Here is a 17,129-nt window from a genome sequence, read left to right as displayed (position 1 = left end):
ATCAGAAAGTAAAACCGACAAAATAAAAGCGTTTAAATGATGTTTTTTCTGTCGTGTTCACAGAGAAATCTCACATTTTGTCAGAACAAGATGAAACTTTCTGAAGCAGAAATCAAAATGTTGATTTTTCTGTTTGAGGTCGATGCAGACGATCAGATTTCATTGTGGTAAAAACACAGATTGTTGTTTTTTGTTGTTTTTCGTTGCAGCATCGTCAACCAGCGAGACGCCAAAAGAACAAACAGCAGCATTAAAGGACTGACAGGTTTTTATTACTTCGGTAACAGAGTCATTTCACAGCAACAGAATCAAGAGCTGCTGCAGCTACAATAAATACTCCCGGTCTTCGCTCTTCACCAACCCGTCAGACAGAGAGAGGATTAACACTCAGACTTTATTGTGTTCTGGTGGGAACATGTGGGAGTTTATTAACAACTAAACGGCAGGAAGAGAGCACGACTCACAGGTGGATTCGTTTGCAAGTTAAGAGAACAAAGTCAGCGATTAGATTTTAAAAACATAAACGTGTTTTAACTCTTTCGATTCACAAAAAGCAAAAATAAAGAACTTCATCCAAATGAAACGCAGTCTGACGCTCGAGTTTCGTGTCTGGAAAGTGTTCAATAAATACGACGTTTGATTCTTGGCACAGCTGATGTGAAGTCGGACGAAAGCCTTTCAGAAATCTGGATTATTATTTTTTTTGTGCGTTTTCTTTTTCGTGCTCGCTCAGCCGTTTGGTCGTTAGTGAACTTCCACGTCAGAGCGGCCTTCCGGCGTTCAGTCAGAACCCTTCGAGTCCGACAGCTGTGCGTTTCATCGACCAACATCTGGCTGGACACCTGACAGTCGGGAGTGTTTCTAGCGGAACATTATCTCTGTATTTACAACGTGGGTCGGATATATTTTTTTATTTTTATTTTTTTTAAACCGGACAACGTTTGCGCTGCCCGGCGTGAACACGAGGACTCAGGTGTTTGTGCGTCTCAGACGTTCAGGGTCTTTTTCACGGAGAAGATGATGTCTTTGATCTGCGGCAGGCTGTTGTCCTCCAGGATTTTGGCGTACGGCATCGGGATGTCCACGCCCGTCACCCTGGTGACCGGGGAGTCCAGGTAGTTGAAGGCGGGGCCTGAAAACGAGAGGTTGTGTTTTTAAAAAATCCTCAACCGACAGATGGCAGTCCTATCAATCAATAGCTGAATCGTTAAGAGTCGCTGCTGAGTTCATTTCTGACGGCTGACGGCGAACTCAGACGTCACAACTTCAACCGAAGCAAACGGTTTGTGTCTTTCTGCTCGTGTTCGCTGTCGGACTTTAAAGAGAAGGCAGCAAAACGATTTATTAGCTGAGAAAATGTTTAAAGAAACACGAAAGGAAATAAGATAAGAGACGACAAGAGATTCCCTTTTAGGAAGCTGGAATCAGAGAATTTAGGCTTTTTTTTTTTTTTGCTCTTTCTGTCGGATTCATCAACTGTTGAGACAGTTGGCGATTAAGACATTTTATCTTTTCGTGTCTTATTTTATGGTCTAAACTTTCAGTGTGATTTACTCGTATTTTCCACATAAAAACAGCCGTATGATTCATTAATGTTGGTTCATTTCCAAATATTATTAGTGTCACTTTGTTTTAGTTACAGTGGAAAAGGGTGAAATTTGCCAACAAACAAGTTTCATTACTTCTCAATTAGCTGAAAATTTGTATAAACTGTAACCAGAGTGAACCTCATCACCTTTAACGAATTCAACCGTTGAGTTTTAAGCCCAAACCCGGCGTCGGGTTTTAACTAAAACCACCAGAATGAGTTAAAGTCTTGGGACTTTCAGCTTTACGACGACCCTTAAAGTCATCAAGTCGACATTTTTTATCCCGAAAATTCACCAAATCTAAGCTTGATACTTATTCTAAACGTCTTCTTTTAAAAATTCACCAAATCTAAGCTTGAAATTTATTCTAAACGTCTCCTTTTAAAAATTCACCAAAAACAAACCGTTTGCTTTCATCAGGTTCTGCTCAAAAACTAAAATTCCACTTTCTTTGAACCAACTGAACAACTATTAGTGACTCGGTTGTGAGCAACAGTCATGAGGCAGAAATTCAGAGACTTTGAGGCTGAACAGAGCAGAGAAACCAATTAAAAATGGAAATAGTTCAACGTCTACACATTGTCCCCCCAGTGTTGGTGACACCGGTGGACATTCTGAACACAGTTTTTTTTTCTCTTATTTTCTGGTTTGTGAAACTGCTCCGGCTGCAGAGCGTCAGACAGAAGAGCCCTGCAGAGGACAGTCAGAGGAGCTGAGAGGCTCATCGGAGTTTCCCTCCCCTCCGTCTGCAGGAGCAGGACGCTGAACTCCTCACACCCTCTACGTGAACTCTCTGAACTGCTGCCATCAGGCGTTAAAGGAAGAACCTTCAAACTATTTAAATTGCTCTAAGTTATTGGATCCTATAGAAACGCTCCCTCATCTTGCCTGTACTGCTGTGACAATAAACTGGATTTGATTTGACGTCTGAGTTCTCTCTCCTGTTTCTGTTTCCGTGGAGCTGCAGGACTTTATATTACGGTGATAAATGAGCCACAGTGAGAAAAAAAAGCAAAACCCAAAGGCTAAACTCGTCACCTTCCATGATCCTGGCGCAGATCTCGGCTCCGACTCCGAACTGAGGCCAGCCGCCCTCCACCGTCACCAGGTGGTTGGTCTTCATCACGCTGGCCTCGATGCTCTCCACGTCCATCGGGCGGATGGTGCGAAGGTTGACCACCTGGAGAACACAAGACAGGAAGCAGTGAGCGGCCCGCCGAGCTCAGGGGACGCCGGCCTCGGCTCTGAGCGGGTGGCGTCGCTTTACCTCACACTCGATGCCCTCCTTCGACAGGACGGCGGCGGCGTCCAGGCAGAGGCCCACCATCCGAGAGTGAGACACCAGGGTGACGTGAGTCCCTGAAACACAGAGGAGGAGGAGGAGGAGGAGGAGGAGGAGGAGGAAGAAATGGAGAAGAAGAAGGAGGGGAAGAGAAGGAGGTAGAAGATGATGAAGAGGAGGTGGAGGAAGAAGAAGAAGAGGAAGAAGAGGAGGAGGAAGAAACAGAGAAGAAAATGGAGAGGAAGAGAAGGAGAAAGAAGATGAAGAAGAGGAGGAGGAAGAAGAAGAGGTGGAGCAAGAACATGGAGAAGAAGAGGAGGAAGATGGAGAAGAGGAGGCAGAGGAAGAAGAAGATGGAGGAGGAAGAAGAGGAAGAAAAGGAGGACCAGAAGAAGAAAAGGAGGGAGAAGAGGAAGAAGAAAAGAACAAGAGGAGGAGGAGGAAGAACAAGGGGAAGTAGAAAAGAAGAAGAGGAGGAGGAAGTAGAGGAGGAGCAAGAGGAAAAGAAGGAGGAAGAAGAAGAAAAAGAAGAAGTGGAGGAGGAGGAGGAAGAAGAAGAAGATGGAGAAGATGAGGAAGAAGAAAAGGAGAGGAGGAATACAAGGTTAAAGAAGACGGAGAAGAGGAGAGGGAGAGGAGGAGAAGGAGGAAGAAGACGGAGAAGAGGAGAGGGAGAGGAGGAGAAGGAGGAAGATGACGGAGAAGAGGAGGAGGTAAAAAGAGGAGGAAGAAGAGGAGGTAAAAAAGGAGAAGAGGGGAAGGAGTAGGAGGAGGTAACAGAAGAAGAGCGTCATAATCATATCATTTCTGTGATCAAACTCAACCAGACCAGAGGACAACAAATCTCTTGTCATCGGGTTCTTTCTGCTCTTTGTCATAAACTCTGGATGTTTAAAACCGTCTCTGGGAAATTTTACTTTTTAATTTCTTTTATAAAAACTGATCGACTCCAGCAGGTCGTTTTTTTTTCTCCACACACTGACATTTGAGGCCGTTTAAACATCTAATAAAATAAAAGCCCGTTCTGATCGGCGTTCTGACGGACTGACGGTTAACGTGGCTGCACTCACTTAAAGCTAAACGAGACAGAAACGTCAGCGGGTCGAGTCTCTTTACTATAAAACTTATTATTTAAATAAGATAAGATATGCCTTTATTTATCTCACAGTGGAGAAATTCACAAAATACAACTAAATGTTGAGCAGATGGACGAGTAGATCAGTTGAAGCATGAAGATAAAACAGAAGTCGTGGTGAAAAGTCTCATCTCTAAGCTCATTGTAGCAAAAACATTAATAACACAGGAGTGAACCAGTGATATTTTCTGAACTGTGTGTCGCTGCAGGAACATGGATATAAAACAGAAGATATAAAACAGTTTGAATATGAAGAACATTGGCTGATAGTCTGATCCAAGCAGAAGAACCAGTGATTAGAACTTGATGGGACTTTTCATGATGGACTCATTTTTTTTTTTTTCCTCTTTCTCTTTATTTCAACTCCGACATAATCAGAAATTACTTTGATCTCTTCGTCCAATTTTGCAGATTCTGAATCCACGTCTAGTCGAGAAACGACAGAGAAAATTTCAGGCTTTTATCTTTAATAGTTCCTGAAAAGAGCCTCAAATTTCAACGTGCAAAAAAACCAAAAAAACCTGCTGAACGTGAGGCGACGGGCGATTTTTAAAAATACATTCTCTCAAAAAGTATTTGAAATATGAAGCTAAAAGTTCACAAACATGTTTAGAAATATTTGATTTTGTATTATTGAAATTTCAGGCGAATCAAAGACAATCGAGCAGCAGCTGGAGCAGCAGGAAGTCATTAAAAATACGACAAATACGCTAAAAACAAGCGATTAAAAGTTGTCAATAATAATCTGTATCAACTGATTTTTTAGCTGCATCACTCTGCAGCATATTAAACTGTAGGAGACGGCTGTATGTTCAGCTTGTTTTTTTGAGACCTTGCAGGTGTTTTCTGTCTAATAATAGCGTTCAGAGCTGTTCCGTTTCTGACAAGGTCGTGTGACGAGTTTTACTGCCACAGACTGAAACTACTGTGACATCTTTAGGGACCGACATGAGGCAGGAAGACACGATGTGGGAAAAAAACAAACAGAAAAAAAGAGTGTGATGCGTTCGGACCGGTTCTGTTGTCGAGGCGTCTCACCTGCTCTCTCGATCTTGGCCTTGCCGATGGGAATGATGAAGTCTTTGGACTGCGTCTCGTCCGACATCTCAAAGGGAACTCCGTACATCAGCTCGTTCTCCAGGAAAACCACTGCAACAAACGCAGAACCCGTTTTAGGAACGCCTGATGAGACGTCTCGTGAACTGAAAAAACATGCGTGTTGTTTCTAAGTTTTTATTCTCCTGAAGAGACGCTGCGGTTCAGAAACAGTCGGATGGAACTTCATGAATCGCGTCTGTTTGCATCCAAGTGAGATTTTAAGAATTTTTTTTTTTTAGCAAAAATCCCTTTTGTTCCCCGACTTCAGCCACATTTGGAACCGTGTTTGTATTATTTCTGTCCGATGAGCCTCCGTCTCGTCGTCAGGACGGCTCTCTACATCACAACACATAATAATCCAAGTTTCCTTATTACCCCTGAAGCCCAAAACCTGTTTAAAAATTATATTATCAAATTACAACATTCATCAGCCAGAAACTGTAAAAACAGAAAGAATATTTGGATTTTTAACTTTCCGACGGCACTTGAACTACTCACGCTGTTCTGACAGAAAACTAAATTAAAGCTAAGCTACAAATCCAGACTTTATTTTTACACGTCTCAGCTAAAGATTCAACATAAAAAATTTGCTGTAACCAGATTCTTTGAAAAAAAAAAATGGAATAAAATAATAATAATCTGCACTCTTTGCCCCCAAACTTATAACGTGACAAAAAGACTGAGTTTTGTGAAGACGAGCGCAGAACAAGAAGAAAAATCTTGTTTGAAAAGTGCCACAAATGACTGAAGAGCACAACGCAGTGTGGCGTCTCACCGGGGTTGTCCTCTCTGATGGCCGCCTTCAGGAGACCTTTGGCGTCTTCTGCGTTCCAGGGACTCACCACCTTCAGGCCTGGACAGTGAGCGTACCTGCAGACACACAAACAGCCGCCGTAACGACCTCCCGTAAGCAAGGTTGTACTTTTTCATTGCTCGCCAGAGTTGTTCTCCAAGTTCAAACAGGAGCCTCTCTGTTCTGAGAGGGTCAGTGAACGCACCACGCAGCGAAGCACTGTGAGTGCTGAGCGGCGACGCCGGCCGACGCTCCGTTGGGTCCTCTGAAGACGATGGGCACCGACTGCAGCCCGGCGGACATGTAGTAGGTCTTGGCTGCAGAGTTGATGACCTGGTCGATGGCTTGCATGGAGAAGTTGAAGGTCATGAACTCACAGATGGGTCTGAGGCCGGCCTGAGGGGGAAACATCCACGTTAGCTCCTCCGGCACCATCAGGTGCAATAAATAAATAAATCATGTGGTCATTTGGTTACTACTGAAGCTGCACGACGCCATGTTTTCCTGCAATATGAAAAAATACAGGCTGACCAGAAAATATTATGAGCAGAGCATCTGAAAAGACAACATCCCGATCCAGAGGCTGCATCCTTCAAAGTCTGGAGCCTCTGAAGGACGCTGAGGCTGCATCCGAGCGTTTGTTATGAATCGATTTAATCAATTAAAATCAACTATTAAAATAGTTGTCAACTAATTTAGTCATCCACTAGCTGCTTAATAACAGTTTTTACCATTTTTTTTTGTCAAATTTCAAACCACTCTGTGACAGCAGCTACCACAGTGTGGCAGTCAGGAGCCACCGGTGGCTGTGATCAAGCAGCACAGCAGGAGGAGCAGAGACAGCACAGTCCATGCATTCAGACAGATTTCTTTTCTGTATCTCATTTTTTATTTGATGCTTTGAACGGAGAAGGCTTCACACTGACGAGGTGGATGTAAAGCTCCTTGTGATGCTTCTGATTTGAGCTGTTTGACAGGAATTAGTTCAATAAACGCTGTAAAATGCACAGTTCTCTCATGTTTTTCTTTTTCTTCATGAAAATATGTTTTTCATAACTAACTTGGGTAAATAAAGGCTAAAAACGTTATCGATTAATCGTACAAATAATCGACAGCTCAGCCGATGGTTAGTTGCAGACTTGGTTTGTTAAACGAGACGGTTTTTATCTTTATCCCGAGGATAAGATGACGCACTTTTACCTTGTTTCTTGACTGAAATGGATCCAGAAATTGTGATTTTTGTTGTTTAACATATTTTTTTTATTTACTTGAGGTGCTCGTACGGTCGCACCGGATGAACGTGTTCACAGCTCACTGAAATCTGTTAACATTCACACCAATATGGCGTAAAAATGACATAAAATCGCCACAACTTCGGTACGATAAAACTCAAACACGGAAGCTTCAAATAACAGCGTCAACAACGTGAACTCTTAACTTCATTTTCAACCCTAATCCACTAATTTTAAGTTTTTAAAGTCCGTTGTGTCGTTAGCTACTGCAGTGACTTTTAAAGCAGAATCATCAGTCGGCTGTGAGCAGTTAAAACTCCGGCTGTTGATCGAACTGTCGCCGATGTCCAAAGGATCTTGGAATGTGTAGGTCCACCTGATGCGTCCGGAAAAGGAGGACACAATCATCGGCCGCATTTGAAGGAGTCTGAGTGTCTGAATGAAGCGGGACGGCCTTCGAAGGATGCAGCCTCCAAACTGGGCCAACATTCAGGACTCCAGACTGACTTCTCTTCCTGCCCACCGCTCGCAGGCTTTCGTTTACATTCAAACCTCATCTTATCTTTAACTTGTTCAGCCCAGAATCAAGTGAAAGTCCAAACAGCTGAATACAAACAAACGCGGTGGTTTGAGGCCGTTGAGTTCACGTATCGGCGTTGGGGCGAAGAGAAACTCACCATGGCGGCTCCCACTGCGATTCCAGCGAACCCCATCTGCAGCAGAGAGACAGCAGAAAAGCAGGTGAGGACAGTTTCTCTGAGGTTCTACGACACCGACACAGATTCAGGTTTGTGCACAGCAGAGAACATCTGGGACAGATGCTGGAGTCTCACCTCTGAGATGGGGGTGTCGATGATGCGTTTGTCTCCATACTTCTTCCACAGACCTCTGCTCACCTGGACACAGAGAATCACCGCCATCATTTACTGTAAAACTTTAGGCTCCCTTCACATTTTTGTTCATAAAGTCCTGCGCCTCTACGGAAAACAGTTAAATTTACAAGCGCATTTCAGCCAAAAAGTCCATAAATGTTTCCATCTACCGTTTTGTCAGACACATGTTATAATTTAGGAAAATACACAAAGCAATAAAATCAGTACCTGGAAAAACAACCACTGCGTTTCATTTATTTTACAATTAACTGATTACAGATTGCTAACGTGGCCGATGCTTTGCGCTGTGTTGGACTGACAGTCTCCTCACCTTGTAGGCGCCGTCGTACTGGGCCACCTCCTCGCCCATCAGAAACACCCGCTCATCCCTCTCCAGCTCCTCGTCCATCGCCTGGTTCAGGGCATCACGGACCGTAACCTGACAACAGCAGCAGCAGCAGCAGCAGTGAGGACAGAATCACTACTGAGTTCATCCTCCTCAACACAAACCACCTGCACAAACCTCACTTTGAAGTTCTAATGATTCAGTGTTGCTTCGCTGCTGTCACTGACTCAGCTATCAGTCCTGTTAAAGTGTGCTTGGACCTCACAACAGGATGATTTACTTCAATTCAAAAAGCTTTATTTGTCCCCCTGGGGGCAATTCAAAGGTGGACACAGAACACAGTCGTAGCTTCTACACCGATCATAACAACAGAAAATCCACTAAAGAATGACTCAGAAGGAAGAGACAGAGGGCTGAAGTCTTCTGACATGTCGTGGGGACATTTCCAACATACAGCACATGACAAAACCAGAAAACCTGCAAAATCTGATTTGTTGAATAAATGAATGAAAAAGCAAACTATTCTTGAGGTGTTGTTTATTTTTCCACTATTATGTGTTTATCTATATATTTGTACTGTTTTTATTTCTGACTTGAATGGGAGCAGCTGTAACTTAAGTAACTTCGTCTCTGGGCTCAATTAAGTTTTTCTGATTCTGAAGTGTACCTTTGTCTTTAAGCACCACATCAAAGTGGATCAAAGCTTTTCCTTTAAAAATTATTGAAAAATACACTCTCTTTGCATATAAAGCGTGTGAAAGTAAAAGCGAATCCTCTACTTCTCTCAAATTCAAATGCATCAAGTAGTAAAAATCATATTTTTTACACTACTGTTAACATGTTTGAGACACTGAGACGATCTGATTGATGCAGAAAACCTGCAGCGTTTGAACTTTTCTTGTTCAAGTCGAAACAACAAATGTTTGTTTATCTGTTCCAAAACATCAGAAACTATTAATCCAGCCCTCAATGCTAAAAATTCTGCTTCCATCGGTTTATTTTCTTTAAATAAATATTAAGCATATGCTAATTTAAAGCAGCTACTAGTTTCTGGTCTGAAATGCAATTTCCCTAAATATGATGGGACTGTCGCAGGTGGAGTTTCTCTTTATTGCTCATTTAATATTTGCCATTCTTTAATTAGTGTCGTAACATTGCTTTTATTTCTCCCATCTCTCTTCCGTAATGTTGGGTCGACCCACTTTCACTTGTGTCTTTTAAAATCCCCAAATGATTAACGTCGGGAACTAGACTAATAAATTCGTTATCAGCTATTAAATAATTAACTTAATTGATCAGATTGAGTAATATTAGGAGGGAAGAGCTGTCTCCTCCTGTACAGCAGGAAGCTGAATAACTTTGGGTTGTGGCCAAAACAAGACGTTTGAGGACATTATCTGCTGCTTTTGGAATTTGTGACGCAGATTTTTCCCCATTTTCTGGCATTTTATAGATGAAACAACTAATTAGATAACCCAGAATCCAGAGAGGAAACTGTTACTTGCATCATTTTTTTATTTCTAGTCACAACTCTGTTGAGTCATCACTTAAAAACAAAAAATTAAACACATTCACCCCCTAAAAACTCATCATTTCTAAATGCTCCCCGTGCTGATTGCATGTGTTTTTGCAAATTGTGTAGTTTTAGATGAATATCTTTCGCATTTTTGTGCGTAAACAGCACTCACAGGTTGACAAATAAAAGCTTTTTCTTTACTCCAAGCAGCTAAAGTCAACAGTTTGTTGTCTTCGGTGATTTATGTAAACTGTGTCCGACATCTGTCACCGCAGGGCGGGTTGACATGATGGGGCAGCCCGCATCTCTGCTCAGTGACCTCTAAAACCCTAAAAGAACCTGGTAACAGCTACTTCAACCAGGCAACCACTGACCAGGACAGCTGTCTTGTTCTTAAAAACCGGACCTAAAACAACAAAACAACATGCAGCCGACATGTCTTTAGCTAATGTTAGCATGCTAGCTGCTAACACTGACCTGCGCCGCGGCCGGAGCGCTCCTGTGAAACTCCCGCTGTCCGAGAGCCGACACGGCATTCTGCAGGAAGACAGCGAATGAGAGACACTTCGTTAATCAAGAAAACCACAAAATTTGCCACGCAGAAGCTCAGAATGAGCCAGTTACCTTTCCTGAGCGGAGAAAGCACCTCAGGGACGCCGCCATCTTCAAGCTGTCCTCTGCCGGAGAATGGGCGGGGCTTGCGGTGAAGCGACGAGATTTCGACCAATCGCAGCTGCGGGGTCATGCGTCGCACGGATGGCGTCATAGCGCAGAGCCAATCAGAGGCGAGACACGCTGCCAGGGAGGAAAGAGAAAAGAGAAACCCAAGGACACCGACCAGGCTTCCTTTAGTTATGGAAGACCAAGAGTGCCAAGAAAACACGTCCTTAAATAATTAATTAGATTTTATTAACATAAAGCAGTGGCTACACGCTGTCATTTTTAGTATTATGATAAACTGCTTCAATCATTTACATTCTTTGAATTTTATTTACAATCTATTTCGGTTTGGAATATTTCTCAACATGAAACTCTGATTTTTTTTTTAATTTAAATTTTATTTATTTATTTTTTTTAAAGCTACATAATCATTGTGGTTTATTTTATTTGAACATATTTTGTCTGGAATTAGCCTTCTACATGACCGCTACTGCTTAAGTCACGGACATATAACATTTAATCTACTTTTTTTTTTTTTTTTTTAATTTCTCTGTTTCTCTTCGTCTGTTGCAGCTCTCATGCAGCTCTGGTCTGTGTTCTGTACTTTAAAATAAAACTACTTCTGGTTGTGCCATTTCACTGAAACCACAAAACCTGAACTGTTTCAAGAAGCAGCTCGCGCTGATTAACGCCGACGTTTCTCCGGCTGTGAGAGTGAACAGCGCACAGAGTTTAGGACACATGCTGCTGACGATGCCGCCATTAAAAGCTCTCATCATCTTCTACTTTAGCTCAAAATGTAAAGATAAGATAAGATATGCCTTTATTTATCTCACAGTGGAGAAATTCACGTTGTTGGTAGCAGCCTTAAACAGAGATACACATATACGAGGGAAAAAAATAAAAAATGTACATATAAATATAAGAAATAGTGCAAACATGACGGCGTCCTCAACCCCGATGCTCGGCTGGTAGGTAAATTGCAGTGGGTCTGCCGATGAGCTCACCAGGGGGTGCAGGTGGTGGAGGACCATCCTCTCCAGGGTCTTTGCCAGGTGGGATGTCAGGGCCACCGGTCGATAGTGACTGAAGTCACTGGGCCGAGATGACTTGGGCACCGGTACCAAGCGCATGTTGTAGAAGTTAGCGGGCAGATCTCCACAGTGAACTCTTTAAGGGTACAATTCTTCAATAAAACAATCTCCTGTCAAGGTCCCTTTACTCAGCAGTTTGTCAGCAGATGAAGTTTCCACATAAAAATACCTGTTAATGCGCTTTTTATTTATTTTTGAGTGCATTTAACATTCAATATTTGCCACAAGCATGTGCAATGAACATATTCACTCACGCTTCTGAGCCATTTTTTTAAATCAAATATTTATTGATACAGGTATCATTTCATCACAGCAGCGTTGCTCGATTTTCTTTTTTATTTCCATGTTGATGAAGACTTTTTGCAGCTGCAGTAAATACACTCGTACAACTTGCAGATTTAAGAGCTGTCTCACACCGACACACTTGAAATCAAACGCTGCCTCTGAGTTTATTCTGCAAATTGCTTTCATGAACACAAACGCGCCACTGGACCGCTCATCCACCCCTCTAAAGTGCTGCAGAGAGACATTCTCATACAATTTAAAGACCGTTTGCGTCGGGCCGGATTGCACTGAACAACAAAGAATGATTTGAGCGCCGAGCAGTCATCCAGGAGAGCAGCTCGGTGCGCTGGAACTTGGTTTATAGTGATCTTTCAGGCTGCAGGATTCAGCCAAACTCAATACTCACAACAAAATCTGCTCGAGCAGCTGCTCTGTTCGCCAACACTCCAGCACACAGCACGCCAGGTGATCTCAGGTGGGCGGGGTTAACGTACAGGTGAAGAGACGACCACAGCAGGCCACAGTTTTACTGCCCTGTTACGGTCGACGCTCTGCGCTGTCGTGTTTCTGGCGGAAAAATGGAATATTGATGCCACTTCTAGGTCTGACCAGTTAATATTAAAAGTAATCTGTAGCCGGCTAGTTTAGCTTAGCACAACCACTGCAGCCAACAGCCAGTCTGCCTCTGATTAGTGGTGGTCAACTGTTGCATCGAGCAGGAATCTGTATCGCAAACCAACACTTTGGACCTCATTTGTTTGTTCTGTTTGGCAGCTTTGTGTTATTTTCAGACTGAGCTTTGCTAACTGTTGACCACGATTACGCTTTTCATACTAAGCTAAGCTAACTAGCTGTAACTGCATTTAAAGCAGGAGAGTTTTCCACAAAAAAGAACATTCAAGCCAGTAAGTTTAAGGCCCTCAGCTCCAGACAAATCTCTGTATATCAGCGTTTTAAATCTGGCGTCTGTTGCGACTTTCCTGCGCCGGTGCACCGTTAGCGATGCGTTTTATATCAACCAGCAATGAAGAGGGCAACAAGGAGTTTGATGGGGGAACCCGATGAAAGGTTTCTGGTGCACCAGATAAGTAGGAATCTTCAGAGGAAGGATTCGAGAGTAAAGAAGGAATACGTGCTGCATCGACAGTGTTTGTGTAATGACTCTCACTGCCAGCAGGGGGAGACAAAGTTTGGCACAGCAGGTTTAACAGAAATCAGAATGAAAACGTTGAACTGTTATTTTAAGACTCCAAGCTGCTGTTTTACCTGTTTGACACTCAATACGCAAATTCTGACTTTGGGAAAACTCAAAACGAGGTCCATTTAGTTGCTCTTCTGGAGTTTTGGACTGAAACTCGTTCTCACAGAATATTTTCCTTTGTGGATGAAATGTCTGCAAGGAGTTTAGAAAAAAATGCAAACCCATGTAGTTGCGTGACACAGATCTCGTTAGCAGCTGCTAAATGGACTGAGACTGGTTAGTTTAAGGTGTAAACATCTGGATGTTTGCATTTCCTCCAACATCTATTCAACATTTAATGGCACGAATCAAACTGTGTGGCTTATGTTAGTGGATTATTGTTTTTTTAAGCATTAAGAAGTTACTTTTTTAGGCAAACGATTTCAGCATTTTCTGCTTTTTGTATTACTGCAAACTGAATATTTTTTTTGAAGACGTCACAATGACAAACTCTTCCAGACTAACGGATTATTGTAAAAAACCACATGAAGCTGTGTGCTGCAGCGTAAGCATCCCCACCACCAGAGCTTCTCACATGGATCATATTGTCACGTACAATAAAACAAACAAACAAAACAACATTCAGATTTCCATAGGCACAGCGACCCATATGGCACAATAAAATAAACAAATCTCTGGTCGACCGACATTAAAACACAAGTGAATTAAAACAAAACAATAAAAAACATCAGCAACCTGGTGTGAAGTTCAGCCTGAACGGCGTCGCGTGAAGGCAGACGGAGCTCTGTGGAGGGATCGAGCGCTGGCGTCTCTAGTGTTACTGATGTTTAACCCAATGCTCTGCGATGAAGAAAAAACACCTCTGACAACAAGGATGTGAACGATTTCCTTCTTTCCATGTCTCTGACGACTTCTGCCGATTTCTGTGCCACAACTGTTTGTTTTTTGCTGCTCGGAACCGTTTCAAAATCCTGAAACTAATCAGTAAAAAATAAACAAAGCAGCCCCGAAATCTGGAAGTCCAGTTTGGGCTGACAGACATCCGACGTCATCGCATCATTCAGGTTTAATCTTTTTCTCATTAATTATGATAAATGAGTAACTGAGTCGGTACGTGTCATTTCACATCTTAAATCTGGAGAGTACTTTTGCCATTTTGAGACTCAAAACTCAATATTTTGGCTGCGTTTTGGTAATTTTCAGGTTTTCAGACCTGTCAATTTTTTTGTTTTCATCCTCAAAAGACATCTCGTCTTGGAAGCTGTTTAAAGATTCAGTATCTCCAGAAATTTGTGCTCCTACGACTGAGTCCACATCTCCATATAGTCAAACATAACAGAAGACTGGAGCCTTGTCTTCCCATGCTCGTGACACATTGAATTCTGCTGATGCTAGAGGCCTCACATGTCGACCAAATGCTGCATTTTTAGTAGGAAATATGGATGCATCCATATATATAAATACACACACAGGAATTTTTTGGCGCCTCAATATCGCACTTGATTGAAAATTTGACAATTAACTCCAATTTCAAGGGTCAGTAACTAAAACTTTGGACCTAACTGGATCCGTTCAGTCATTCAGATCTGATGGAAACTATTCTGTCTGCGTCCTCACCAAATTTCATGTCTGTGGGACTTTAATTTCCGGAGATAGTGAACCCTTAAAACAGCTCCACAGGTAAGAAATCGCAGAAAAAAATAGTTTCCAGCATTTCTAAATGACTGAATGGTTCCAGCAGAAGATGCATTTTGAGCTACTGGCCCATGAAAATGGAAAAAAGTGCAAAATGTTCTTAAAAGGCTGGTTTATATATCTATGGATGGATCCAGATTTCCTATTAAAAATGTAGTCTTTGGTGAACATTTGAAGGCCTCTAACATCAGTAGAATTTGATGTACGTGGCAAGACACAGGTCCTGTTCTTTGACATTTTGACATAGTGGTGATGTGGACCCATTGGTAGGAGCACAAATTATGTTTCTGGAGATATCAAACTTTTAAATTGGCTTCTCAGGTCTTGTTTTTTTTTTTTCCAGGATGAAATTACAAAAACATCTGGATCATTCGATGCATTGAGAAAGTGGCCATTTTCCACACAGAGTTCAGGACTTTAAAAAAAATGACCACGAGTATAACGTAATGTAGAACGCAGCAAGTTTTCATAGCAACTGAATTCAAATGTTCTGAGATAGAAGGAAACCTGATTGGAAATGATCTGATCTGCAGTATGTGACTTGAAGCTATTGGGCTAAAAAAAAGCAGCAGAATGTGTCTTTATATTTTTCCACAGTCCCCCAAATGTTTAAAGTTTTATTCTGCTGCACAGAAGTTAAATAGTTAGCAGCATGTTAGCATGTTAGCTCATTGATCTCCTGCTGCAGTAGCTGCTGGAGGAAAAGAGTCATTGTAGTCAATTTATGAGCTGCTCGTCGCTCAGCGATAACATTTACTTCGGTTAAACTAAACTGAACTTCAACAAAACGTTTCAAATTCGTTTCCTGCATCTCCTGAAGCCTTAACAGCTGATTGGGTTCAGGTTTATAATTTGATTGTTCACATCCGTTTAAGCCAGATGACATCAAAACGGGATTCCCAGGAAATTCACGGACAAAAATAATAAAAAATAAAAAAATGGAACTTTACCTGTGCTTCTGAGTTGTATTTAAACATTAGGAGTTTTCTATTCGCTCCACACAAACGAGTCTTTTCGGTGGTCGTTTAAGTCACACTTGATTCATTCGATCCTTCTGTCTCCACAGCACCGGACACACCAGCTAACGGTTCATGGTTTAGATCTTTTTTTTTTTTTTTTTTTAACATTTTCCCCTCATTTTTTAAACTTTTTATGTGCAAATAGAAAGTGTGCAAACAAACACTTGGATGAAAGCGCATGTATTGTAGTTGTTAGCGTCGCTGCTAGCTGCTTCGTAGAATCCTTCGCTGCTCTTCGGTTTGGCTTCGCCCGCACACGTTTGGTTTGAAAAAAAAAAAAGTTGTTCAGGATCAATCTAAACCAAACAGAAAAAAAAACAAACAAAACAAAAGGACGTTCTTTGTTGTCTTAACAGAGATAAAAGCAGGACAGAAGAGGAGCAGGTGGGATTCTTCCTCACCTGAGGTCAGGATTCGTGTTTCTGACCGACGCACTGCAAACAAACACCGTCCTCATCAAGTCAGCTCTGTCTGGTCTGCAAACCAAATCTGCAGTTTGGTGAGAGTAGTTCCAACATGTTTGCTTCTAATGCAGCAATGCTTTTGCTTTTTTTCTAGACAGATGGAAAATCAAGACGTTGATTTGTATTTTCTCTTATTTTGATGATCTTGGGACCTTGTTACAGACAGAATCGACTCACTGACGGTGATTTTTTTGCAGTGCATCTGCGGTGAAACAGCCTCAGCAGAGCTCGCAGGCCGCAAGTCAAAGGTTAGAGATGATTTCAAAGAAGGGAAGCTGAAGTTCTGGGGACCAGGAGCAGCTCAGCGCCGCCACGGCATCAAAGCAACAACCGAAGTTTCACAATCCCGACGTTCAACCGCTACTCTCATGGGCCCAAAGAGCAGAAGAAGTGAAGCCAGCAGAAGGAAAAAAGCTCATCAGATTCAGTTCGGCAGCTTTGATCCGAAGCAGTTTCTTAGACGCGAGCCGGTTTCCACCCGTCCTCTCGTCTCTTCAAACACAGCAATGGATTAAAAAAATAATAATTAAAAAGCAGAAAAAGCAGGAACAGCGATAAAACCTAAGATGATACTTGGACTTTCTTTTTTTTGTTGTTGTTGTTAGTGATTGGTTTTCACATCTCGGGGAGGTCCGGACCGCTGCGCTGGTCGGTGGACGGGGGTCAGGTGACGGGTCGGCTTCGGTCAGCGGTGTCGGCCTTCTTCAGTTTGCCTTTACTGAAGGTCTGGATGGAGCTCAGCAAGGCGGCGCGACCTCCTCCTGCTCCGTCAGAGGAGGACGGAGGAAGAGGAGGAGGTGGAGGGGAAGAGTCCAGCATAGGAGGAGGAGGTGGAGGAGGCGGAGGAG

At 42.5% G+C, this 17,129-nt stretch overlaps 2 protein-coding genes across 2 annotated transcripts in view; both read right to left on the bottom strand.

Annotated features, from left to right (window-relative positions):
• Positions 1–250: 250 nt before the first annotated feature.
• On the bottom strand, positions 251–10,563 carry pdhb (pyruvate dehydrogenase E1 subunit beta). Its single transcript, XM_008305179.1, has 11 exons — positions 10,488–10,563; positions 10,341–10,400; positions 8,333–8,440; positions 7,963–8,025; positions 7,807–7,842; positions 6,103–6,293; positions 5,880–5,974; positions 5,045–5,155; positions 2,857–2,948; positions 2,628–2,769; positions 251–1,132 (listed from the first exon to the last, which is right to left on the bottom strand). Exons 1-11 carry the CDS (start codon positions 10,524–10,526, stop codon positions 987–989), a joined length of 1,083 nt encoding a protein of 360 aa, XP_008303401.1. The 5' UTR covers positions 10,527–10,563; the 3' UTR covers positions 251–986.
• A 5,180-nt stretch (positions 10,564–15,743) lies between these two features.
• The window catches only part of pxk (PX domain containing serine/threonine kinase), a 26,197-nt gene continuing 24,811 nt past the window's right edge, over positions 15,744–17,129 (bottom strand). The window contains exon 18 of the mRNA XM_008305178.1: positions 15,744–17,129. Within this exon, the coding sequence (XP_008303400.1) occupies positions 16,945–17,129 (185 nt within the window). The 3' untranslated portion in view covers positions 15,744–16,944.

The sequence above is a fragment of the Stegastes partitus genome, unplaced genomic scaffold (genome assembly GCF_000690725.1).
Source record: "Stegastes partitus isolate 25-593 unplaced genomic scaffold, Stegastes_partitus-1.0.2 Scaffold2428, whole genome shotgun sequence".
NCBI classification, from domain to species: domain Eukaryota; kingdom Metazoa; phylum Chordata; class Actinopteri; family Pomacentridae; genus Stegastes; species Stegastes partitus.
This window is presented reverse-complemented; position numbering and strand designations above follow the sequence as displayed.

Bases quoted from the DNA above. Each gene is read 5' to 3' on its own strand.
- pdhb (XM_008305179.1), bottom strand. From the start codon at position 10,526: ATGGCGGCGTCCCTGAGGTGCTTTCTCCGCTCAGGAAAG. The intron at 7,843-7,962 runs GTGAGACTCCAG...TCTCTGCTGCAG, and splicing joins TCGACACCCCCATCTCAGAG to ATGGGGTTCGCTGGAATCGC. The intron at 5,156-5,879 runs GTGAGACGCCAC...CGTTTGTTGCAG, and splicing joins CATCAGAGAGGACAACCCCG to TGGTTTTCCTGGAGAACGAG.